The sequence below is a fragment of the Dermochelys coriacea genome, chromosome 10, assembly GCF_009764565.3.
Source record: "Dermochelys coriacea isolate rDerCor1 chromosome 10, rDerCor1.pri.v4, whole genome shotgun sequence".
Taxonomy (NCBI): Eukaryota; Metazoa; Chordata; order Testudines; family Dermochelyidae; genus Dermochelys; species Dermochelys coriacea.
In genome coordinates, this window is record NC_050077.1 from 72,770,833 (window position 1) to 72,797,672 (window position 26,840).

Genomic DNA, 26,840 nt, shown 5'->3' on the forward strand with positions numbered 1-26,840 from the left:
TTCCCTGACAGGCCGTGTACCAAAGGTTGCCGATCCCTGCACTAGACCCATCATGTCTACTCTCCCTAATTTGAATAGCTAATTAGAAAACCATAAGAGCTGCATTAGGAATAACAATGACAACTGAGAGCTTAAAATGGTACAGCACAGGAGATTGTACATGTGGATGGGAATCACCATGTTGGAAAAACCTGTACAAAATTTCAAAACTTGGAATGCAGAAAATGTCCCTCCACTCCATTAACAAAACATCCTCTTTTAGCCCCACTTATCGGTTGCATGTAAATTCCCTAGATAATGATGCAAACGCAGAAAGCAAAACACACAACACAACGCTGGAACCTCTCAATATCACAAGGCCTGATAGTCATAAGCTATTCATCACCACCACTACACAGAGGGTTTTTTTTTTTTAAAATTTAGCCATCAGAGAAGATTAAAAAAAAATCTATGTTAATAGAACTTGTAAACTGTGCTATGCAACCCCCACTGTAGTGGCAGCTCCAGACCACTATTTCTTCCAGCTAATGAACTTAGGTACTCAATTCTAACATTGCTGATGACCCACTGTTGGGGGTGATTACTAAACTAGGCATGACCATGGCTCCCAGGTGTTAGCTAATTAAAAAAACAAAACCCCACATCATCATACACTAGCTCCTGGGAACTTTTTAAGGAAGGCAGTTTAATTAAGGTGATGGGAATTTTAAAACCCCAGAATAACATCCTGTGGTCTTAATATGTGCCAAAAATGGGAGGATCTTAACATTAAAATTAGAAACAGACAGTTTCCTTTGTTTCATTTATGCTGTTGTTCAGGGGAGTGTGGAAGCTTCTGGGGAAAAGAAAGAGATCATAGATGAAGGAAAAGAAAATTAGTGAGATGGGGCCATCACCCATGAGGAAGTCTTAGGGAGAATCCTCAATCATATTAACATTTTGGGAAGTGAAGGCCAAACTGTCTACTCATGAAAATGATCATTGTACATTTCTATACATCACTGACTCCCTATCTACTGCCCAACTGTGTGCAAGATTGGAAGCTTTAGGATATACTCCACAGGATTTCTCTTCCTTTTCTAGCTGTATGCAGTGTACCACAGCTTAAATTGTAAGACTGCTGTGTGGCTCAAAAAAGATAAGGAATAGAGTCTCAGGTGTGACCTCTGGTTCACAGAGGTAATCTGCTTAATAATATCTGCAAGGGCAGGTTCACAAGCTGCATGGTGACTTTAAGTGTCAATGGGAGCTTAAAAGCTAAGATGAGCAAGCAGTACTAGTTATGCCCCAGAAAGATAGAGTTACACAGACGACAGGAAATGACCTTAGACAGCATTAATCATTCACAGAAGAGAATGTTGCAATATCTGCCTACTGCACAGATACTCTTTAGAGAAGGAGGAGGAGGATGACTAGGCTATGGGAATAAACACTGGAATAGAGCCTGACATTTTGCTGGAGTCTCAGGGCTCATTGTGTAAATGACTTTTGGATGCCAGCAACTGCTAAGTATCTGAAGAAACAAGTCGTGCTTTGATGATAGGGCCTCTAACTGAGAAGCTCTTGTTTCTTTGGCACGTGATGCTCAACCCTGCATGTGCCAATCAGAACAATACAGGAGATGGGTAAAACACACAGTAATGAGAACACACACACACACACACACACACACACACCCCCCCATAGTCAGTTGCAATCCCAGGCATCTCACAGAGATTGACTGCTCAGAGGACCTCAATCCTCTGGAGCCCCTGAACAGAAGCAGGGCTTAAAATGGGTGAAATGTTAACAATCTTGTGGAGACTACAAGAATTTCTGATGTTCACAGGAGGCTCCATATAGTCATGAGCCTGCCCTGCCTACAGTTTCCTGACTATATTAAATGACTAATATTGGATTTCCAGCCAGTGCTATCATTCACTTCACAGAGTATTTGTATAGTAACTCTTGCTATGAAGAATGGACGTTTCATGCAGCAAACAGCTGCTGCAGCAAGCAGTTCAAGTGTAACTCCATCCAAAGGAGAATCAGGAACTTTAGAATAATAATAATAATCAGGAATGGGCAAAATCAAAGTACTCGAGGTTTTGAGACCCTCACATGCTCTTTGCTTTGTTTGGGTTTTTGTTGTTGTTCACACAAGTAGTTTACAAACTTTTTTCTTCTAGAGTTTAAATCTATTCCTCTTCCCCCCCACTCCACCGCAATCCAATTAAAACAATATTGGCCTGGATAAAGGGAAGCCTGTGCTCGTTACTAGGGACAGAATTACCTCACTAGCTCTAAGAAAGACAGGCTTTAAGCCCATGACCTACAGTGTATGCTGTGCTTGTTCACTAGGATTTTTCTCTCTTCTTTGTTTCTTTTTTAAATTAACTCTGTATTTATTTTTCAGTCTCTCTACTTTCCACTCCATTTTTTTTTATCCCTGCGCCTTTTCCGCAGTATTTCCTATAAATTTAACACAGACCCTGGTACGTAAGAACTGGTGTGCACGTCACAGAATTTCTAGCCTGACCTGCCTGTATTTTGATAGTCTCTCTCCCCTGCACAAATTAGAGTTTGTCTACACTACCACGCGGGGTCGATCTAAGATACGCAACTTCAGCTACTTGAATAGCGTAGCTAAAGTCGACATACTTAGATCTACTTACCACGATGTCTTCACTGTGGTAAGTCGACAGCTGACGCTCTCCCATCGACTCCGCTTGCGCTCCTTGTTCTGGTGGAGTACCGGACTCGAAGGAAGAGCCCTCAGCGGTCCAATTATCGCATCTATACTAGACGTGATAAATCAACCCCCGCTGGATTGATCACTGCCCACGGATCCAGGCGGGTAGTGTAGACAAGCCCTTAGTCTTCAATTCCTAAACCAGAACTCATCAACATTTGGGACTCGAATAGAGAGTGAGGTCTAGGATATACTTAATAAATTTAACCCCTTGCTGTTTGTGTACAAACCTGACAAGAAACAGGGCAGTGAGCAGATCTGATTTTTACAGTGTTTACAACATTTGCTGAATGAGTTCCATGAAGATTATGGGTAGCTCATAAACTATTTGCTGTGACTACCACTCAGGATTTGCTATGAATAGCTCTCTATTTATGCTGTGTCTTTGGTCACCTAAGTTACATGATCTTGGCTGTGCTCCAGAGCTGGATGACTCACACTCACACTCCAAACCCACACTCACTTTCAAGATGGCCATTCAAACATGAGTACTTGTGTAAATGCATATTTTCACCATTATTTCTCTGAAATATGTCAATATTCACAGCACTTTCCATTTTGAAAACTTATTTATGGACAAAACTTGCTGGTACTAATGTTTGTGAAAAGCGAGCAAACATGGCCACAAATGCCATATGATTGAGTTCAGCCCTCATTCAAATGCATGTTCAAAAACACTTTCTTTTTAAAACTGATTTTTCCCATCTCTAATTCCCATCTCTTGGAAAAAAAGATAAATGAAAACCAGAAAAAGCTACTGCAAGCTTAATGGTATTGATGAAAGCTTCTGGTATTTATAAATATACAATGGATGGAGGCACAAATGTAGTAAAGAGGTGTCAGACATATAGGAAGGAGAGAGACAGGGAAAAGGGAACCCTTCTGTTTAGATCTGGAGGGTTAGCAATGGGGAGACAAAAGTGCTTGTAAGGCAGAGGTCAAGTAAGTCATTTCAGGTTTGAATAAGCTTCCAAACTAAATTGCTAAACCTTTTCAGTTTTACCCATCCCTAGATGCAATCCACTGCATAATGGGAAAGACTCAAAACACTGATTTGATAAGAGCTTCCCATTCTGCAAATGAAACAATGTCCTCAGTACTTGCCCTGTTGCTGTAACGGAGCCATCAAAAAAATATACATTCTACATGCATACTTCCCTCGGCCCCGCACCTTGATGTTTCCTTCCCCTGTGACACTCCTGCCATTTTGGATTACTGTGTCATTTTGAGACTCCATTTTTGTGGGTTATATTTTGGTAAACACACCCTATAACATGGGGGGGGAAGTAAAACGTTTTGCCTTATATACTTTAACTCCCCACCGCCACCTCCATGAACAACATTATTAAGATCAGACTCAAATAATGAGCAATGCTGAACTCTGTAACTCATGCAACTCCCTGAATGGGATAATTGGAGACAATGCTCTGCTCTGCCTGGAACAAAGCCCTATATAGAGACAAGTCACCCCTCCTCCATTTCGCGAGTGAGATGGGAAAGGGAAAAGCTGGTGAGCTCCATGCCCTGCCACATGCACTAAGCGTGACTTTCCAGTGCATTTATAGCACATGAGATCACTTAGTCCAGGCCGTGATCTTTCCCATTCTGCTGGAAAACGTTCACCATCATCTGACTTGATTTAACCAAAGGAGACATTCAGTTTGTTAAATGCATTTCTCTGGAAGTTTGCATGAAAATCGCTCCCGCTTCCAGTTACTCAGGACAGAAAACACATGTCTGCATAGCAGGTAGACATGGGATGGCTACAGATGATAAATAATAATCTATGCAGAATTCTAAGCTTCACTATATACACACAGATGGTTGTTCACAGGAGCCTAGCGAGCCTTCTCATTCTGGAGCATTTTTTCACGAGGCGCCTTTTCACCTGCTATGCTATCCTTTCACCAGGTAGAGTGGGTGATGGCAAGCAGCTTAACATTATAAATTGGTCAGCTGGAAGTATTTGAGGATAGGTGGTTTTTGCTTCTCAAGATATACCAGGCTGTCCTGGTCCAGGAAGCAGTAGACCCAAGGCAGATTCTGAAACAAACCAACTCTTATTTAAGAGTCTGATCTTGTATCTTGGTTTTCACCCTCCTCATCAGGTCAACGATGACTCTTGGGACGTTTGGGACTCATAGCAAACTGGAAGCACAGTCACTCAAAAACATCCAAGAACTAGAACTATTATTGTCACTTATATTGCTACTGCCTGGCAATGTAACCATGCCACTCAGCACTGTTCAATTGGCCCTATGTATCCAGAGTGAGCGTTTTCTTCCTTTTAACATACTCTCATTGAAGTGATGGAATCACACTGGTTCTCCAAAAAACCATAGTATACAGTGCAGAGGAGGCCAATGGAAAGCTCAGTGCTTTGCAGGAGGTCTATGTTTGTAGGAGAAAATGTAACATTTGTAACACTGGATTTCATAGCCTCTGTACAACCCTTATTAGAGGCCTTGAAAGAAAGTGTACTTTTTCAGCTCTTCCGGTTGTGTTTGATTGATCTGCAGAAAGTTAAAATCAAATTATTCCCCTTTAAGGAACCCTGCTGGAAATCAATAAAACGTTGTGCAAACCACAGCAAACATGTCCCTCTTGAGCATCATTGTAGCTGTAGCTACACAAGTTCCAGTTACTTATCACCAGTCGTTACATAGGCAGAACTCCCCCCAAAATCAGTGGAGTGGGTCGTTCGGATCAAGGCCCCCCAGAGCGGTAAGCTGGCCTTCTGAGACAGCCCTACCTTTCCAAAGACGATGTCATCCATCCCATCGCCAGGCAAATGGAAGAGTTCAGACTCGATTCCAGTTTCTCTTTTCAGGACACCCTGCGATGAGGCACAGTCTCTACTCAGCCCATCCTCCAGGAAATGTTCACATTCTGGGGAAACAAACAACATAACACCAGAATGAGTGACAACCTGGCCTTTTCTTTTGCAGTCACATGCATCCACCTCTCATTTTTGCTGAGGTATAAAAACAAACTCCATAAAATCACTAGAGAGGGCATCATACTTGCAATTGGTTGTGGACAGCAGTACTGGTCATGTCAGCTAATTGCTATTGACTTATTTACACAGGCCACAAGTGTGCAACCCACTTTACAAACTCTGCGTGCACCTCCCAGAAAGTCAGAGCAGGTTTTTAACATTTTATTCAACAATTTAGAACGCCTTCTTTAGCACTTCTCAGAGTACGTCTACAAAGCACGTGGGAGGGTGATTTCCAGCAGACAGACAGACATACACATGTAGCTCTGCTACAGCTAGTGCACTAAAATTAGCTGTGTGGCCACAGCGTCACAGGCAACAGCTTGGGCTAGCTGCACAAGTACAATCCCATCCGAACTCCTGGGTACATACTTGGGTGGCTAGCCCAAGCCACTGCTTGTGACACTGGCCACACTGCTATTCTTAGCAAGCAGAGCTAGTGCATGTATGTTTATCCAAGGTGGGAATCAACCTCCCAATTGCTGTGTAGATATACCTTAAGCGGTATAAGTGCGTCTGTGTAAAATAGGCATGCCATGAAAAAAACATATTCGTACCTGTAGTATGTGCTGCCAGTACATATACAGTATACATCTGGGGACCAATTCGGACTGCATTGAACTCAATAAGGGGCTTACCACTGACTTAAATGAGAGCAGAATTAGGCCCATATTCACTAGGCGTAAAGCATATGTAAGTGAAACATGTGCTCCTCTTTCTCAATATCAGAGAAAGTCAATTCCATTTAATTTCTTAAAGCCAAGGTTAGGATTTATTTTGTGCTTGGCAGGAGAATTTGAATAGGATTTCCCACATCTTGGAGAAAGGTATGCTCTCTTAAGACATTAAGTTATTTAGAATTTATGTATTTTTTAAATTTTGTACTTGCACCTGGAATTTGATCGTTAGAGACATTTTATAAATTAAAAATAAATTAATTTCAACCTAATGCATGTTTTCACAAATTGCCTCTACCTTTCATTATCCTCATGCTGAGCTCAGGATGAACACCTAGAGTACAGCTGATCTGAAAGGGATTACCTCCCCTACATAATTTTTTTTAAAAACTAAAAAACTTTAGTTGCTGTTGATATTTCAGTGCAAAAACGTCAACATTTCATAGAAAAACCCAAAACCTGAAAATCAAAATATCTTCAGCCTTTGGCAACCAAAAAATGTTTAGCCAAAAACCGAACAATTTAGTTTCTATTTTTTTTATGAAAAAAATTGAAAATAGTTGAGAAAAGCAGGCACTTTCTATGAACATTTTCATTTTAGCAAAAAACCAATTTTCCATCAAAATATTTTTAACTAAAATATTGTTTTAGTTAAACATCTGGGCCTAACCTAGGCAGATAAACACATTTTGATGGTATCTGCTTGAATGAAATGTGTATTCACTTTTAAATTACATCTATCGTGCACAACCCTCAGCTGTGTCATACTTACATTCTGCGTAGCTGAGGTGGGTTTGGGGTGGGGAGAATAGCCATAAGCTACCTTTGTCTTTACCTTGGGCCAGCCTGGGGCTGAACCCCCCCGGCAGCTCTATTTCAATAGTAAGCCTCTTGGGGCAGGGACCATCTATTGCTCTGTGTTTGTTCAGCGCCTAGCACAACAGGGTCCTGGACCATAAGTAGGTGTCCTAGGCACTACGGTAATAAAAATAATATTACGCCAGCTGTAGCCAGCCTCTGCACAAGGGATAAGGACTATTAGAGGAAACAACTTCCAAGCAAGTTGCACTGCAAAGGTCTCTCATGAGCCTATGTTCACATGGTCCTAATTCAAAATTCAACTCTAGCTAAATAGTACATGTAAACTCAGTACTTCTCAGCTGATTGAGGGGAGTTCACTCAGTGAGTATGTGACAGGAGAAGAGATGCCAAAATGAAGGCTGGCTACACTGTATAGTCTATTGAGTAACTGAGGGATGACTATGATGTGGTAGTGACATGCTTGGCTTTTGGTGGTGGTGGAGAGAGAGCACTTAACAGCCAACCATCCACCTCTGGCACCAGCACTGAGCCATTACATCCAGGAACAGCATGGGTCCACCTATTTCCATCTGTGTCCCTTGGCTAGTGGGAAATGGAGACAGCTTGATAGTTATTGCGCAAAAGAAGAATAGTGGAAAGTTCAAAGAGAATGAAAAAAATGCTCTTTTGAAAGCACTCAGATACAATGAATGCTTCCCTAGAAAACGGTTTTCCACTAATGGAGATTAAGATGTTCCCTGTGGTACTGTAATTATGCTCAAGAAAGAAAATAAGACTGGAAACACCAATATTCCAGAGGTGAGTTTCCAAACCACAGAGAATAGGAAAAGTACTTATTGTACTAGGTGTGGCTGTTCCCCACTCCTTCTCCCCTTTCAGTAACCCGGAAAATCTGAACCTCTTTTCCACAACTTTGTGGGGGGAAGAGAGAAAATGAAAAAAGAGAAGCTGTAACAGACAGAGCCAACATCCCAGACAATCCAGCTGGCAGTTTAACAGAGCATGTCCACATTCCAGACGGAAAAACAAACAGGCTCAGAGACGTTCTGATGGAAAATTCACAGGGAAGCTCCAGATTCGCCAATGGATGGATACCTCGCCCAGAAAATAAATCAGAACAGGCATTAAACTGGACTGCAGGGCCAACAGAGGGGCATGAGAGGGTGGAAGAGGAAGGAGTTTCTTTCTTTCAAGAAACAATGGGGAGAGGAGGAACCTGACACATACCTCATCCCAGCTGAGCTGAGAACTTTCCAAATCCAAAGGCTGTTTGGAAGAATTCTCTCCCCTTTCCAGGGGCACTTTATTTATTGATTTTTTTTTAAACTGTACACATGTTGCACAATTTGGGACTCCACATTCCTACACCATGATCTGATAAGCCCTGGTGACAAAACTATGACAATGCCTTAACAGAACTAGATGGATGACTCATCACATATACACCATGTACTTACTGCGGATAAATGATTTATCGTTTAATTCTGCTCATACATGTATGTGTGTGTGTCTCTCTCTCTCTCTCTCCATGGCGACGCATATGAAAATAAAATGACACTGAGTGCATTTTTATGTGCATCATATGGAGACAAATACAAATCAAACTAAAAATCTATGGGAAGGAAAACTCCAAGCAGTTCACTGCACAGAATTAATGCAGCATCATCCCCTCAATATGGGGGAGGGTTAAAGGAGGGAGAAGGCCTAGCCCTCTAACTGAATGTTTACACCAAGATCCATGGGGAAAACCATAGATCTCAATGTATTCAAGCAACCTATATGTTTTATAAGAATTAATATTAAATGAGAACCTTTCTATAGGTGGTTGTTTTTAATGATCCTATAAAATTTAAGTGAGCTCTGGCTCTACTAGCAAATTTGATAGGATTCAATTCCATACTGTACTCTTGGAGAAATTCTGTGCCACTGCAAATGCACAGAATTTATGCGCCCCACAGATTTCTTTGCTTCCCTGCAGAAAAGTGATTTTCGGATGGGGAAGCAAAGGGAAGCCACATGAGCCGTCATGCAACCCGCCCCAGCAGCATGTTTTGCGTACCCATGGCAGCCAGCAGAGAAGTAAATCACTGTGGGGCAGGGGGCAGGATTGGGGAAGACACGGCTGGTGGCTCCTACCCTGCACTAGGCTCAGCTGATAGTGTCGGCTGGGCTGGGGAGGACGGGACTTCCTCTTCCCTTGCACAGCATCTGGAGTCGCATCAGACCCACCCCCTGATTTCTCCCCCAAGCTGTAGGAAGCTCTGCAAACTGCCCCCCATCCCACACTTCCTGCAACCATTGCTCCTCAGCTGCAGGGGCAGGGATCACAATAAAGGAAGCTGCTCCTGCATCTGCCAAACCTCTGGGCATCGAGACCATCTCATAACCAGACCCTCCTGCTGAACCTCACCCTACCCACACCTAGAACCTCCCCCCCAACGAGCCCCACTCCCCCAGCACTTGGAGCACCCCAACGAGCCATCCACACCCGAATCCTCACCCTACCGAGCCCCAACCAGCCACACCTGGAGCCCCACCCCACCGAGTCCCACTCCCCACACGGTCTGGATCCCTTCCAGAGCTCCCCACACCTGCACCCCCCACTGAGCTCTATCCCCCCTACACCTAGTTGTCCCCCCCCGTTGAGCCCCAGCCACCTTCACCTGGACCCCCCTGCAGTGTCCCATTACCGTTGAGCCTAGAACCCCCCAACAAGCCCCTGTGCATCAGATTGCCCCACACAGAACCCTCTCAACCCACACCTGCCCCCGCACACTAAGCCTCTCCACACTTGGATCCTGTCTTGCTGAGCCTGCCTGCTCACACCTGGTATGGAGGGGCAGGGCCGCGGGGTGTTTCTGGGGCAGGCGCGTTACTTGCATTGTGTCAGGGTTGGGTGCAACCTCACTGCTGTGTCCGTGTCCTGGGGGGCGGGCTGTGGGAGCTGCACAGTGATCTCTCATCTCTGTGCAACCAGTGGCCTGTGCTCCCTAATGCCTTGCTGGAGTTCCCACATTTATTTGACAAATTAAACTTGCAGAATTTTAAAATATTGTGCGCAGAATTTTTAATTTTTGGTGCAGAATGCCCTCTGCAGTAATATACAGTTCTACTGGTTGTTAAGTTAATGTCTGCAGAACTCTATTGGTTTCATCTCTGTCACGTTCTGTCAGACCTTTGCCTAAAGGGGAGAGACACACCTGCATTCTTCCTTGTCCCTCCTCCCATCCCGCAGAATTGCTGCTCAGTCAGGAGCTATGTTGCTATTGTGATCCTGGAAGCGTTTGTGCAGTAACCACACCACTTCAGACAGGGAGAGAAGCGGAGAAGCTGGAGTACATACACTGGCTTCAGAGGCGGTAACACCAACACTCCCAGAGTCAGATCAGTGGTAGATTTGGTGTGCCCTGTTTTCATTATTTATGGAGTAATGGAGAGTTATGTGTAAAGGCATTTTGCAAACACAGAGCACACAGGCTCTGCCTTGAGAAATTGAAAATCAACTTCACAGAGGCAAATACAACCCACAGGGAAACCACATATGCAAAAGATGGAAAGCCAAGTTGGAAGGTCTCATGAAAGAAGTGCAAAGGAAAGAGGCGGCTGAGTGCATCTTGGGAGTGCTAGGCCATTCTAAGCATAACGGGACATATGAAAGAAAATACAGCTGGGAGTGGTTAAAAGGAGACAGAAGAAGCAGCTAAGAGATAGAATTATTAGAAGACATAAATGGGGAAATTCAGATGAACTTTGAAAATGCACGCAAGGAGCTTAAACTGACGTAATAAGAGACAGAAAGGCAGTGAAAGGATTGATGCTTACTACTGCCCATCAATCTGGGGGGGACTCAGGAGTGGAATTATTGACTGTTTAGATGATGCTTATTATCTCACTGATATGGTGGATTACTGTCAAGTGTTTCCCCAGTGAAAGTCTAGTTTTTAAAAGAGTTTTATTTTATCTAATAGGGGCCAGAAGCTGGATAGACCCCTGGTCACTTAACTACCCACATCACCCCCTCTTAACAGCACTTTGGTCTTGCACAGAGAGTGAGATTCAAGGCTGTATCCTCAATGAAAAAAATAGTTTAATTAATTTCACTTAAGAAACATCTCACATTTTTGAAGCAGATGATGAAGTTCCAATTGAAGGAATGCATGAGCTTGGGCAGACACTAGGCTGTTGTGGGAATTCATCAGGATAGTTACATTGCCACCTCAGGAAACTGTAGACATATAGTTAGGGCTGCAGGTTTGTCACTTCGCTGAAAACGTCACGGATACTCTAACTTCTCTGTTTGGCTATGACTTCCATGCAGGAAGGCTCCAGGTGGGTCGTGACAGAAGGGCGGCAGGCCAAACTTCAGTGGCTCTATGACTCCATGAGCCAAATTGCAACACACACAGCAGGGAGCGGGGCCCAACCCCACAGGACACAGGAGCCACTGCTGCCCGGGATAAGTGCAGGGTGGGCTCACTCTCAACCCCAAGGTCCAGTCCTGGGACACAGGAGCCATCGCTGCCTGGGGTGAGTTTGGGGTGGGCTTGCTCTCCAGCTCCCTCTCCACCACCCCTCACCCCAGCTCCATGGCTTCCCTCCTCACCTGGCCCAAAACAGGGTTGCAGTGCTAGGGTGGTTCATTTGTCAGGGCTTTTTTATTTAAATAAAAAATCATGGAGCAGTCACTAAATCCATGACTTTTACTACATTGATCATGAATGCTCTGTGATTTTTGATAAAAAGAATTGTGGTGACAAGTCTTTCAACCTGCGTATAATACTCATTTGCAATGGATACTTCACTCAACATGTTGCTTGGTCAGCATGCCCAGGATCAACCAGACAGCTCGCTACTTCACTGCAGGATCTGATGCGAGGGGTGTCATGACACTACAGTGCAATCTAAAGTCCATTATTCAGCAGGAAGCAGAGGCAGAACGTTAATGCACTAACCAGAGTGTTGCTGTTGGTCAATAATGCACACTCAGGACAGTTAACCCTCATCTTCCAACTCATCACTGAAAACAAGGTAATACCCCTCCTTCTCCACATCTCAACCCCTCCTCAAGTGTAATTTCTTTAATGAAAAAAAAAAAAGCAAGAAATGGCTGCTATAAGGAAAGTCCACTTCAAAGCCACCATTAAGGGACCAGATAAACTACTCCAATTTATGCTGTTTTAAACACAAGGATTAGAAGACAGGAAACATTCCCTCTTATCTGGGATATCAATGCGTGCTGGAACAGGCCAGGCTAGTTTTTCTGTCCACATGGAAGGAAGGGCAAATATTAAACAGCATAAATGACCATAAACTCAGCACTGCTCAGGAGCGGGGGTGGGAAAGACTCCTTTGAACCACCTTTCTTCTCCCTGAATCCTGGGAATCAATGGAGGATGCTGGGTGCCTTCATACTTTTGAAAGATCAGGCTACTGATTTAGGTGTCTCAATACGGATTCAGGAACCTAATTTGAGGCACCCATTTTTTAAAGGCTTGGCTATAATCTATACACCCATGCGCCTCTACATTTTATTTAAGAATCAAATGAGTGAATAAAATATTTTAACACAGAATTGCATCATGAGAAGATAGGCTATGTAGCTGGATGTCTCAGTATCAGTCATATAAGCACAGGAACAATGGGCTAATAATTACATGTGCCCTTTTCGCCCATTTCTGCATGTTTTTATTTTATCGTGATGGGAAAGAGGAGCGAGAGAAAAGGAGGGAAAGAAGGATAATCCCTTGGTAGAAGGTTAATTGTAAGGAAAGAGACTGGTGTCTCAGCTCTTTGAACAAAGGGATTAGGTGCACAGCATTCTACTTACCTCTAGATTCATGAGTTTGCGTCGGCTCCAGCAGCGACGGATCTGAACATGGCTCTATTGAACACCAGCTTTCACGATTTATCTGAAAGAGCAAAAAGTAGGCCAAATAAGTAAATGTCGACAGTGAGGTCATTTTAGGGAGTGCACCACTCCTGCTTTAAGGGCGTAGTGCTCTTGCTGCATGGAGACCGGTCTGAACTTTCCCACCAGTGGCACTGTTCTGATTTGAAGATTTTAGGACCATTTCCACTTTCCAGCACTGAGAAAACAATGTATTAAGGTCCACAGCTCCGTCACCTAGGGTACTTTGGCCTGCTTGGGGGCAGAACAAAACCTGTCAGTCTCTGGCAGCAGGGGAATTCCCCACTCCCCCGTAGTTCCCACCATTTGAGACAGCCCCCACAGCCTGATTAATTTAATTCCACTTCCCCAAATTACAGATTGTGTTAACTATACTGTGAGGAAAAAGCACAATGATTTCTCCTGCTGCATGGGAGGGGACATTCCCCTTAGTGAGACAACACCACATCTTTGGGTGCCAATGTCCACCTCTGTTTCATTTGCCTTTGGATTTTCTTGGTCTAGCGCTGAGGAACTGTCTCAGAAGCTGGCAGGGCCTCAGCTGCTGCAAACACTTCAGACGGGGAAGTGGAGCCGAGAGGAACAATCTCCCCAAAAGTGAAACATAGTCCTGGGATTCGGCTGGGAATCAGACATGACTGAGCGAAACTGTTGGTCGTTTGAAATAAAAGGTTGGCCTTTCTCTTTGGAAAGTTCTGCAGCAGGGAGGGCTGGGGGAGCTGCCAGGGAGGCAGAGACAACCAGAGGGAACTTCTGGGGATAGGGCATTACGTTGCTGCCAGTGACTGACACCAGAGGTCTGGTTCTGTCCCTAAGCTACAAGCAGACTGAAATATCCATTGTAATGGATCCTCAGAACTTAGCAGAGAGAAGAAAAAGATGATGCAATATTTTATCACACTTCAGCACTCTCTGCCACTAATGTAGAGAACGCTGGAAGGATGGGTTTGGAACTAGATTATGACATCTGCCACCTCTTAACTGGCCAGTGCCATAGCAGAGTCAACTGGTAAAGTGACAGAAGTAAAAAAAAAAAAAAAAAAAATCAGCGTTAGGCATCCTGGAAAAGCGTTAGGCATCCTGCTCTGAAGTCCAGCTAAATCTTACTATAATATAATTACATACAACAAACAACCCTAATGTTATACAGCTTTCCCATTGTCTCCTGGGCCAAAAGAATCTCAAAATTAACTCACAAAGTCATAGGATGTGTGTTTGTTTTAAGGTTTCAGAGTAGCAGCCGTGTTAGTCTGTATTCGCAAAAAGAAAAGCAGTACTTGTGGCACCTTAGAGACTAACAAATTTATTAGAGCATAAGCTTTCGTGAGCTACAGCTCACTTCATCGGATGAAGTGAGCTGTAGCTCACGAAAGCTTATGCTCTAACAAATTTGTTAGTCTCTAAGGTGCCACAAGTACTGCTTTTCTGTTTGTTTTAAGTGGCTAATGAAATGACCAAACATTCTAGATCATTTCCCAAGATCAGGGAGAGATCCTGCTTGAGTGTACAGGAAGGATGACACAGTGTTTACAGTGCTAGCTTTAGACTCAGGAGACCCAGGCTCAATTCCCAGCTCCACTTCCTGTGAGACCTTGGGCAAGTCACTACTCACTCCGTGCCTCAGTTCCCCATCTACAGAATGAGCATAGCACCTCAGGGGCGCATTGTGAGGAGATACAAAAAAGATGCTCAGACACTACGGTAATGAGGGAAACAGAAGAATACAAGATAGAGTGGGAATCAGAAGCCCTTTAAATATTTCAGATTTCACATACATGCAACCAGTCTAAGTGACGGTTACGATGAAAAACACGAGACATTTAATATTAAAAACACATAGACTAGCCATGAGGCATGGTGGATGTGGGTGAGGGGAAAGGATTGGCATTGTCCCATTCATACATATCGAATACCTGGGAAACACTGATGCACAGCATATAATTAAATGGTTTAGTAAAGCCCGCAAACATTATATAGACCAAGTTAAATATGCACTGGTTAGAAATTGGGGGGTTTTAAGTGTCTGCTTCAATTCTGCAGGAACAAATGTAGCAGCAAAGTTGATAGGCTGTGTCCAATACAGAGAAGTTGCATCTATCCATTCCTGGATTTACATGCATATATTTCACAATTAAGAACATCACAATAGAGATAGCTAAATACCATAGCAATATTCTTCCACTCTTCAAGTCAAACCAGAATGTCTTTGGAACTGATATGTAGGCTTTCACTGACAAATCTAGAGGAAATATCTGCAAACACATGGCAACATAAATTCAGATTTACCCAAGCTTATGACTCTGAAGAAAATCCACTGTGGTCATTTATTTGTGGTATTGGACCAACCTTCTCTCCCTTCAATACCAGCTTGCACCTAACCTTCTCTTGCAAATATTGGGCCTGATTCTCCTTTCACAACAATTTCAAACCGGTGTATCTCCACAGAGCCAAGGGAATAACACCCAATTTACATCAACGTCAGGGAGAGGAAAATAATACCTAATGATGTCCTGTCCTACAAACAATGCTTGGAAAACAGATAGGGTGTTTGCAGAGCTGATCAAGAGACTTGTCATGACAGAATAACTTGCACTAAGTTGGATTAATGTCATTATCTATCATTTTCTCTTCTTCCATCAGAGTTAGTTGAATAAAATCACTGCAAATTCATTACAGATTTTGGCCATTTTTTCAACAGATAATTATTTGTGATTTTTCCCCATTAGCCAGCCAGCTCCATCCTCTCTAGTCTGTGGCTTTTCCAAGTATTTAAACTGTTGTATTCTAAAACTAATTAATAAAAGTAAGTAATGAAAGGGTGTTACTGAAGGGAGACCTTAACAAGCCTACATAACCCACACACCTTCTGGGTGTGGTGTTATGTCCCATATAGTGGCACTGAGACCACTTATGGAGAGAGAGAAAGTTAAATGAGTCTGCTCTACAGCCTTAGCTAAGAGGCCATTGGCTTTTAGCTTATCCGGTAGAGGCTCATGCACTAAGCTCCAGAAGTCCCTGGTTTGATCCTGCCCGCTGATGACCAGGGTTTGTTGGTGTTACACCTGCTTTTAGAGTTAATTTAATATATTCTGTTTTTACAATACACCCAAGTATTCATTTAACAGCACTAACATAGGAAGAATATTTATTATGCACCAATATAAAAACAAATAAAACTACTTGTGTAAACGAATGCTCTCTACACTATAGAAAGCCAAAGCAGCATTTGAGAGAAGATGGATCGATGATCACAGAAACTGGGTGATCCAGACATACTCAAAACAAAGGGCTGTCCACTTAAATTTCCTTACCAGAGCCCTTCTTCATCCTCCTCAAAACCAGCCCAAAGTTTACATTCGGCGGTGACTGAATATTGAAGCACTGGGTAGACAAGTGAGGCTGGTCACACAAAATCAGTCTCAGCTCTACCTTCCTGTCGCAACCTAGAGATTTTATCATGGACACCGAACCATTATCAATCACTAAAACTAATTCGCCCCAGTCTTTCTGCTTCTTTAAGAGGGATGCTAGGAACAGGAAGGCAGACTGATTGCTACAAAAAATTCAAAGCCCTTCTTTCCCTCTGCACCCACACTGATCATACTTGTTGATTCTGAGCTGCCAGAGGCTTGCATCTTGATTTGCTAGTGTGGGAGCAGAGATAATATGGTACCATTTAACAGCAAAAAATCTGCAGCGTTCTCTATGGACAGAGCTTCAGTATGCAGACTTTCGGGAAAAGGTCAGCAGGAAGCCAGGTATTTTTACATACACTGGATTGAACCTGCTTAAGACAATGAACAGACCAAGGAAGCACCTGCACAATAATTAAAAAGTGTATCCCAGAGGGTTTTGTTTGTTTTAGAGCTGTATGCACAGGACCAGAGTGTGGATATGGCAGAGTAGCAGCCAGCTCAGTACCAAAGAGAACTCAATTAGGCCGGCACCAGTGTGGATGTGCAAACGTTGCACAGTTAGATTTTTCTTTCAGGGAACATGTGCGCAGTGGCTTCCAGAATCTCAGAGCCAACCTACTGCAGACATTTAATTTAAAATCCAAAGCAACTTAATACCAAAACCTCTGTGCAGAGTAAAAGAAAGAGTAGACATAAGACAGTCTGCTAGACAAAAGGGGCTGTTAAGTTACATTCTGCACCATGTGGGAACAATTAGCGACCACCAGCTCTTATTTCCTTCAGCTAAACACAGAGATCTTTCACTTTAAAGATCCACAATGGCATCCCCCCGCTTTCCTGTGCTCATCAATGTGTCTCAGTGGAGTTCTCTAACATCCTTTACTGTACTCAGCTGTAGCTCACGAAAGCTTATGCTCTAATAAATTTGTTAGTCTCTAAGGTGCCACAAGTACTCCTTTTCTTTTCACTGGCTCTGTTACTTCTTCTCGGATAACTTTATAAACACTGGCACTTTCCTCTTCTCCTGCAGCTTGTGTCTTTTCAAACAAAAAGCCACCAAACATTCCCAGAGGGCTCGCACTTCAGCAGTAGATGATTAGGTCCATCTTCATCTCTCACTCACATCTCCCCCTCTTGCTGGGGAGTGCGTCAGTGCAAGACCTGAACATGGGCCCTAGTGTTCCCTTTCCAAGAAAAGAGTTATGTTAAGTGTCGTTAAGATCAGCAGCCGTCATAACAAATGCCACCAAAAGCTGGATTGTTGGCAAGACTCATGCGCATTAATGGCGCTAGGTTGAACTGCAACAGAGCTCTTCAGGTTGCACACCACTGGCCATATAGTGAGACAGCAGTGAGTGCTCCTGCTTAACCATACTTTAAGTTCCCCAAAGGAGCGCCTTATGAGTAATAATGACTAAGACACGATAGTTGGGGCCACTATAAGATGTTTTAATGGAGAAAGGTCTCATTTCCATTCTATTCTCAAAGTATTCCCCACAACTGCACACATTATCTTGACATCAGGAAGCCTTCCGCTATTTAAAAGGTTTGCAATTTTCAACTTTTGTTGGCAGTGTGATAAATTAAATTGAAGTATCTCCGAAGAAGAGGGTACCAGATATTTTTAGCTTTAATTTCTTGAAAATCTCTAATAATTTGTTTTCCCTCTTTTTTATTTTAACATAGTCTTAAATTTACAAGTAAAGTTTCTCTCTCTATTTTATTTTTTTAAATCTCCCATCCTTTGAGTTCTACCTCTCAACTCAGAGCAGGATACTACTATGCAAAGAGACTATGGCTCTAAAGAAAAAATATATACCGTTAACCTATCCATTTATATTCAGCTGATATATTAGTAAGTACTTAGGATACCTGAGTATTAATCAGCACTAGGAAAAAGACTTGAAATGTCTAATGGAGAACAAACATAGTTGAACAAAAGTTACTTGAGAATTTTTCTGATTTTAAATAAGATACTATTTTACTTCAAATGTTTTTCTCATTTGATTAATATTCAGAAATTGTGCAATGAGTTTTAAGTTAAACAAATGCAAACCTTAGTCCTGCCCTCATATTCATGGAAATATCCCGGGGTCCTTATTATTTCATCTGAAGAATTTGCACAAATCACTGGAATTAAATTTTAAGTGAATTAAAATTATGATGGAAAGTCACAGACACCATTTGTATATTCCTGGACCAGAAACTGAGGGAGAGGCCCAATTATGGATACCCCTCCCCTGGATAAAAAAATAAGTAAGATAATACCTTATGTTTTCAAGACCCTCCACAGTTAGTAACAAAGCTACTATCTAATAGGGCATGCATGAAGGGGAATGCAATAATGGAATTTTCTGCATGGTTCCATAGACAAGCAATAGGTGTTACATTGGGGGGTTTCTCAAATCAAGGCAGTAGAGATCCTTTAAATCACCATAAATATTCTGCCTGTCAATATAATAGCAGCAGCATCCATAACTTGCTCAATTTTTGCCCTAAATTATCTTCAAGCTCTTCTCATTTCCCCATACACTGCTAACCATGAAACTTGTGGGGCCAGAAGGACAACAACAGAGCAACGTAAAAGCCATTCCACAAGTTATCCAGAAAGGACTATGGGCCAAATCCTGCAATGACTTGCACACGTGCTTAAACTTTATGCACTGTGAGTCGTCCCCTTGACTTCAGTAGAAATACTCACAGTGCATGAATTTAAGTCTGTGCATAAATCCTTAACAGATTAGGGCCCGGACCCTTATAGTACAGTGAACACCACTGCCATTTCTCCCAGTTTCCAGGGGCACGGGTATTCAAAAAAGAGCCTGTGGGATATATTAATAAGTAAGTGGAACAAAAGAGACAGGGCTATCAATGACTGTAGTTTGAACAGGGAGCAGGGAAGAGGCTCCTATAACCACAAGACCTTTCCAGTTGCTAGGTAAATTGTTGCTGTGTAGTCTAACACCAGGGGATACTCAGGCTGCAGTATTCCCTTTGACAATCTTCCAAAGGGAAAGTGGATAAATGTGCCAAGAATATGTTTTAATTTTTGACACAGAGAGATCCCTTCCCCATTACCTAGGACTAGATTGCTGCTGAAAATCACTGTGGCGTAGATGTGTGTGAGCTGCAAGGAAGCCACCTGCTAGCCTTATATTTTCCCCTCTTTCCAAATTATAGGTATCTGAAACTTACAGGCAATCTGAAAATGCCCTATTATCCCAAACAAACCTGTGTGATCCCTCTGCTTCCCTCTGGAGAAAAACTATGCTCAAAACAAATGAAACCTACAGCATATTAAATGTATCCCCTTCCCCCCAAAAACACAAACCGCATACCCCCAAAAGCTGACATTAGTTCAACATTATGGCTTCGAAATCAAACAGTCAAAAAACAGGAAATTCCAAAAGTTGAGGCTTCCTTCCCACAAGGGGCATTGCATAGCTCATATATTTGATTGTAATGCACAAAAATCCAACAAATTCATGAATGTTTTTATTTACTGAAGAAAAACATGTCTATAAACTAAATGCTCAGAGGGAGATAAACTAGAAACCTTGGGCTTAAATATGAGCTATACCAAGGTGGGAAGGATAGCTCTAAGAAAACTTTTACACACACCCTTCAATTCTTGCCGGACTGGAACTGAAACAGTCCATGGCATAATTTAGAATAGAGAAAGTATTGCTCTAAATTGTGCTGGCTGCAGTGGTACTACAAGGACAATTGCACTGACAATTTATTGCACGGGATGTCATCTGCCCCAACCCCTTGCAGTCTCATACATGGAACAGAACAATCTGTCTGAACGAGAGGTTGAAAATCTGGTCCATTCACTTTCAAAATATCGAGTGCTTGTTTTCACACCTTCACACTGCGCTGCTACTAATTTCTGCATGTATGCTCTGATTCAACCTCGACTAAAATCAATGGTTTACTCAATAGGAGATCTGGCCCTCAGTATCTCTGACTGAGAAGAAATAAGCAAGGGAAAAAATCCTAAACTAAACTATTTGACTCACACAGCTTATAAACTCTGCAGGCCGAATTTAAATTCTCTGACCTGGAGCTAACAGTTTCATAAGCATGAAGCTACAAAGACGCTGTGAAATGTACAGCGAGCTATTTCAAGCCATTTTTTACTGTGACAGCTCAGTCCTGAATTGGTTATTTTAAAGCTTAGCAAAGCAAATACTGGTAATCAAGGCCTATTTACATACAAATTCCTAGACAGACAGACAGACAGACAGACAGACAGACAGACATGTAAGGTTCCAGGCACTGAGGTATCTGGCTGCTATGCCTAGGTTGTATCTACATTTCTAAGACACCCGTACACAATGATGATGGGTACCAGCATAAGAACCCAGAGAGGATAGTTACCAATACTTTGAGGCTCCCCGATCCTATGGCTGGCATGACTGGTTCCTGGAGTAATTTAGAGATGGATCAGAGCCTTCCTAAGTTACACCTTGCTGCCTAGAACCATAATAAGCCATTCAGGCAGGTGAAGATACAAGTATGGTAGAGGCGCTCTGACCGCTCGCCTTCTCCTACATCTCCTAGACAGGTGTCGGGGAAGGGAGGGTGGCATAGAATCACTATGTCAGCTCTATGCCATAAAGGACTTCCTATATACTGTCAGGTTTCAGAGTAGCAGCCGTGTTATCTGTATTCGCAAAAAGAAAAGGAGTACTTGTGGCACCTTAGAGACTAACAAATTTATTAGAGCATAAGCTTTCGTGAGCTACAGGTCACTTCATCATAGCTCACGAAAGCTTATGCTCTAATAAATTTGTTAGTCTCTAAGGTGCCACAAGTACTCCTTTTCTATATACTGTCAGAATCCCCTTGTAGCCAGCGAAACCAGCTTTATAATCTCTAGGCTACTGCAGTGACACAACAGGACCATATAGTAGGAAAGAGGTTTTGGTCCCAAATTTCAAATGCTAGGAATTTTTGAGTTGCCCCCAGGAAAAGGAGGTCAGATGTTTTTTAAATGGGGGGGGGGAAGGCAGGGAAATTACTTTTATCCTCTGAATCCCACAATCACTGATGAGTATTGATTCAAACTTTCCAAAAAACAGCTTTAAGCAGTCTAAACATGAACAAAATTCAGCCCCAGAGTTGAAGCCTTAAGATAGTTATGAGCATGTAAAAATAATCAGTTTAGAACTGAAATTTTGCAACTTTACCTACTAGTGGTTGCAGCCAATGCAAATGCAACATCATTTATATTCTGTAGCTAAAACAGCATTAGTTCTCCTGTGTTCCAAGCTTATCCCAATGATATTTCCCCTACCAGCTATTTTTACTTCTGATGTCACAGAGATCACCTACCTAAAAAAAAAAACAACAACAGGGGTAAGGGCACACCAACACATTACTGGCAGCCCTCGATTCAAGGGTCCTTTGAGAATCAAATCAATGCACCAATATAAAAGCTACTCGCTCTCTTATTATGTATTTCACCATGATTTCAAAGGCAGACTTATTACTGAAGGGTATTTTTGTTTGTTTGCTTTAATTTATCTATTGATATCTGACCTTTGGACACTTGAAGCTAAGGAAACAGTGTCCCACCCAAACCAAAATAATTACTTGGGAGAGTCCTCCTTCCTTCTATAAATAGTTTAATTAAAAAACCCCTCCTTGCCTAAATGTCTGATCCACATCTCATCAAAGTCAACAGAAGATTTGCTGTTGACTTTGCTTGGTGTTGCAATGGGCTCCTACATCTCTAAAACTAGCCCAGATTGTGTTATAGATGACAGATTAAAACATGAGGCACTAAAAACAAGGTAAATGTTACTGTAATTCCCAGTTGTTTGTGTCTCTATGTTCCCCGAATTAGCATGGCACCCCACACACAGTGAATCATTTTCAGGAACAATCAGCATCATCCAGAGTGTTGGAAGCTGATTGGAAAAATATTAGGGTGATTTCACAAGAGCCATATTTTGTTATAAATTCTAAGTTTTACTTAACAAAAATTAAGTTAGGGAACTGATGACTTCAGAAATACTAATTCACTATAATCATATAAAATAACAGTTCAGTCTAGGCAGACAAACACAGCTTCCAAGAAGACTGTGCTTTTTAATGTAAACAGTTGAATCTGTCAGTGGGTAACAGTGCTTCCTGTCTATTGCAGGGGACCATTCAACACCACAGCTACAGCACTTTTTGTATAACATGTCTGAACATTTATTTTGTCTATGACTCAGAAGGATGTCTAGAAATTGCACTGAAGGGGCTTCCAGTTTCTTGTAATTAGTATAATTAAAGATAGTATTAGAAAACAATTCACCAAATCCAACATGGCAAGAAAACCAGCAAAGGTTTTTTAGGGGTGGGGGAAGAACACATTAAGTGGGAGCCAAAAATAATAATCCATCTATAGGTGAATGCGAGTTGGCAAGTGCCAGGCTGATCTTAGTGCAGGTGGGATGGGTCAGGGAATCGTTTGGGAAAACATATCATGGAAAAAATAACTACACTGCTTATAATTCTGGATTGAAATTTTTTTTTAGTTTTTCCACCTTCACCTCTGACATACAGAAAGGAAAAAAGACTAGGAGCCATAAAGCGTGACTAACAAAAATTAGCCACGCAACCATGCAGCAGGAGCCACCTACCCATCCAGCACCTCACCACCTCCAGTTTTAAAAAAAGTGACTCTCCTCCATGAGTTAAGATATCAAAGTCAGGCTGTGTTATGAAGTTACTTGGGCAGCCTTCCCATTTCCATCCGCTGTGCCAGGAAACTGTTCAAGCTCCAAGCAGAGCTGTTACAGTGACAGAACATTCCCAGACTGCCACCATACCGTTTGGTGGAGTGCTTACTAATTTTAGATTGGAGGAGAGCGCCTGGACAATTAGCCAAGAGGCGTCTGAGGCTTTCTTCCACCCATTTTAAGACAAAACAAACAGTTAAACAAACAAAAGCAAACCCTCTCCCCCAAAATAGAAAAGCTTTATACAGAACCAACAGCCAGAGCCATGCAGCACTGACAAAAAAAATCTACCATGCCTTTTTGGGCTGAACACACAGTCTTCCAGATGAAGTGCAGAGGACCAGTGGGTAAAAACATTTTTAGTTCAAAAGCAACTTAATACAGGAAAACTCAACACATCTCCTTGGGAAGTTTGCAAAATATTTGCAGTACCACTGACGATTTTGATAGAGGAGAAACGACAGCCAGCCAGAGCACTTGAAAAAGACATATTTAACATAATGTCTCCATCGCCACACAAAGTATCTGCCATAGCAAGAACAAGATCACTTGATGTTATATCATTTTAATAGGTTTCAGAGTAGCAGCCGTGTTAGTCTGTATTCGCAAAAAAAAAAAAAAGGAGTACTTGTGGCACCTTAGAGATTAACAAATTTCGTTTCAAGTAAGTCTACTGTTAACCAGGCAAATTTATTTGAGCATAAGTTTTCGTGAGCTACAGCTCACTTCATCGGATGCAAATGCATCAAATGCATCCGATGAAGTGAGCTGTAGCTCACGAAAGCTTATGCTCAAATAAATATGTTAGTCTCTAAGGTGCCACAAGTACTCCTTTTCTTTTTGTATCATTTTAATAAATACTCGAGATCTAAAAGCTGCACAGTCACCTCCTGATAGCTGCCTCCAACCTGCTCCTCCTTTCAAAGGAGACACAAGAAATCTGGCTGCTGGGGTGTATTTACAGCAGGGAGTAGATTAATGAATCCAAGATGAGTAAGCAGCACTAATGAATAGGAAGTGTAAACAAACAATACCGTACCTTTAACAACACAACATCTACAGTCCTGTCCACCTTGGAAATGTCACACAGGCTGTACCGCCTCTTGTGTCGTTCGTACATTTTGTCCAAAAAAAGGAAAACAGAGGTAAAACGCGAGGAACAGAGCCCACCATTAACTCCAGGATAAACTCGGCAAGGCGTACAGTCCAAATCTCTCACATATGCACTCAGAGAAGTCCCTGCATCTCAGCATTCTTTGAATCACATCAGCCTCTCCAATTCTCTTAACAGGAAAAAGAAAATCCCAGAGCTGTGACTGTTTGATAAAAGTCTTCTTAGAACACAGGGTCACTTATGCAGATGACGTAAGAATTTACAGCAAACAAGACAGATATGTTTAGAGAGATTATTCTAAATATGAAAATTAAAAATAATATTAAGTGGAAAGGATGGCAGCAGCATTCCTGCTACCTTTGATAAAAAAAAGTTTTCTAGCCAATGTTAATGGCAGACAAGCACCAAAATTAAATTCTGGAAAGAGAGCGAGAACAAAAGCCAGATGCATGCAACTGGAACTGTGTAACATACCAAGAGAAAGAAAAAAAATACCTAGGCTAGACTCAAACACAATGTGTCTAATTCAAAGAAGAAAAGAGTCTGGCCCTCAAATCTAAAGAAAATACTGTTGCGGATAGATTTTTTCCTCCACTATTTAAAGATGTAAAAGAACAACAACAAAAAAGACACTTTCCTTGTTTCAAGTAAGTCCACTGTTAACCAGGCAAGAGGGATTGGTTTTAAATAAGTTTAAATTTCTAATGACAGCACAGGGTAAAAGGGGAAAAAATAAATAAAATAAAGCCACTCCCTCCTGATTTCAGCTGGAACGTCACTGCTTGCCTTTTTAGTGCTGTACCAGTGTTTTTTGAGTCTTGAAAATTTAATTGCAGTTGTGGGAAGATGATTCATCTTTTTTGAGAGAGAAAAAGCAGGGGGACAACTGGGTTTTCTTTTTCACCCCATTTCGTTCACCTCAAGATGCAGCCTCTTGGTGGACTTGGTTAATCAAAAGAGATGAAGAAGAATAAAAATGTGCATCTTAAAGAAAAGGATCAGGAGAAAAGACAGCCCTTCTCCCCATCCTGGCCTCAGGTGAATGAAAAGACAGTTTCAGGCTTACAGCTTCTCAAAAACAGGAATGGAAACTTGTGATTTAGTGTGTGGGAAAAAAGGAAACCAGCCATTTTCGGTGCTTGCTCTGTCTGCAGTATACAGCAGAAGAAGCAAAAGGCTTCAGCAGCTTGTTATAATATTTACAAGATAAAAAATACAATTCTCTCTCATTTGTTTTAATCTGAAAAGCAGCGTTTTTAAACAAAGTTTTTAAGCCTCTCTAATGCTGGTCTAGCCAGCGAGTCTTCCTTCCTCTCAAAAAGAAAAGGAGGACTTGTGGCACCTTAGAGACTAACAAATTTATTTGAACATAAGCTTTCGTGAGCTATAGCTCACTTCATCGGATTCATTCCTCTCAATGGCTCATTCACATCAGCCGGGCCCTCATTTCACACTGCCACATGGTTTCCTGTTTTCAAACTGATTCAGTCCTCTCCCAACCCCCTTCAGCTTCCACCCCACCCTGACCTCTCATGGGACAAAATGTTTCCATACTTCCTTGGCTTTAGACATTCTCTCACTCATTGCTGAAAAGGGAAGAGGAACAGAGAGACAGACAGAAGAAGAAGAAAGGAAAAAGGCTTTCTTCACTTTAAGTTGCAAAATGCAGAGATTTTTACAGAGCAGAAGAACTCACTGCTGTTGCTAGAGAGGAAGATGGGAATTAAGGGAGCTTTTAAGTCTGCGTCACAAAAGAAAAAATAAGAACTTTATGTAATGGCAATATCAAATCAACCTTCCATTGCAGATATGGAAAGATATTCTACATGCGGCTCATGACATTGGCTAATCCCCCAGGACAGGGATTCACTCTATTAACGCGCACAGTTGAGGATTTTTGAGGCTGTTGATACAGTCCCAGAGGAAATGACTCAGTGATCTAAGTCCCATTAGTTGTTCAAGACTACTTGTAACTCCTAGCTCAAATTCTGGCAGAGACTACTCAACCCTGCATCCTTCCAAAATAGATGAAAAGTGCGTTTCACCCACGTCAATGCATGAGGACCTTTCAGAAGCATCTTTAAAATCAGCGGTCCCATCTGAGCTGACATGTGAGAGCTCTTCTCACCCTTCTGCAACTGCAGGAGTCTGCTGCAGCTCAAGTTCCTCTCTTTTGAATGTTGTCAAGTCTGCTGGGGCATGTTGTTGGCTTCTGCCCCACAGGATCTGCCTTTCACTGGAGGGCAAATTAATTCTCATAGGCAAAGAGTTTGTAAAACACTGAGATGAAATACGATCCAAAAATGTAAATTATTATTTTGAGCTGCCTTGTAAATGCCACCCCAATCTGGCTATCCTGAAGCCATCAGATCAACCACCACAACCAGTACACTCACCATGCAAGCTGAGAAGAGTGGCAGTCTCATTCGACACATCA

General features: G+C 42.2%; 1 protein-coding gene across 10 annotated transcripts in view; it reads right to left on the minus strand.

The window, feature by feature from the left end:
- The window catches only part of AKAP13 (A-kinase anchoring protein 13), a 339,098-nt gene that overhangs the window by 88,445 nt on the left and 223,813 nt on the right, over nt 1-26,840 (minus strand). For 9 of the 10 annotated variants that reach the window (XM_043493947.1, XM_043493946.1, XM_038418967.2 and 6 more), the window contains 2 exons: nt 13,056-13,137; nt 5,484-5,620 (listed from right to left, as the gene is read on the minus strand). In XM_043493947.1, the coding sequence (XP_043349882.1) occupies nt 5,484-5,620; nt 13,056-13,137 (219 nt within the window). Of the gene's footprint in view, nt 1-5,483; nt 5,621-13,055; nt 13,138-24,328; nt 25,107-26,840 lie in introns of those variants that run through there. The other variant, XM_043493952.1, reaches the window with a different exon arrangement.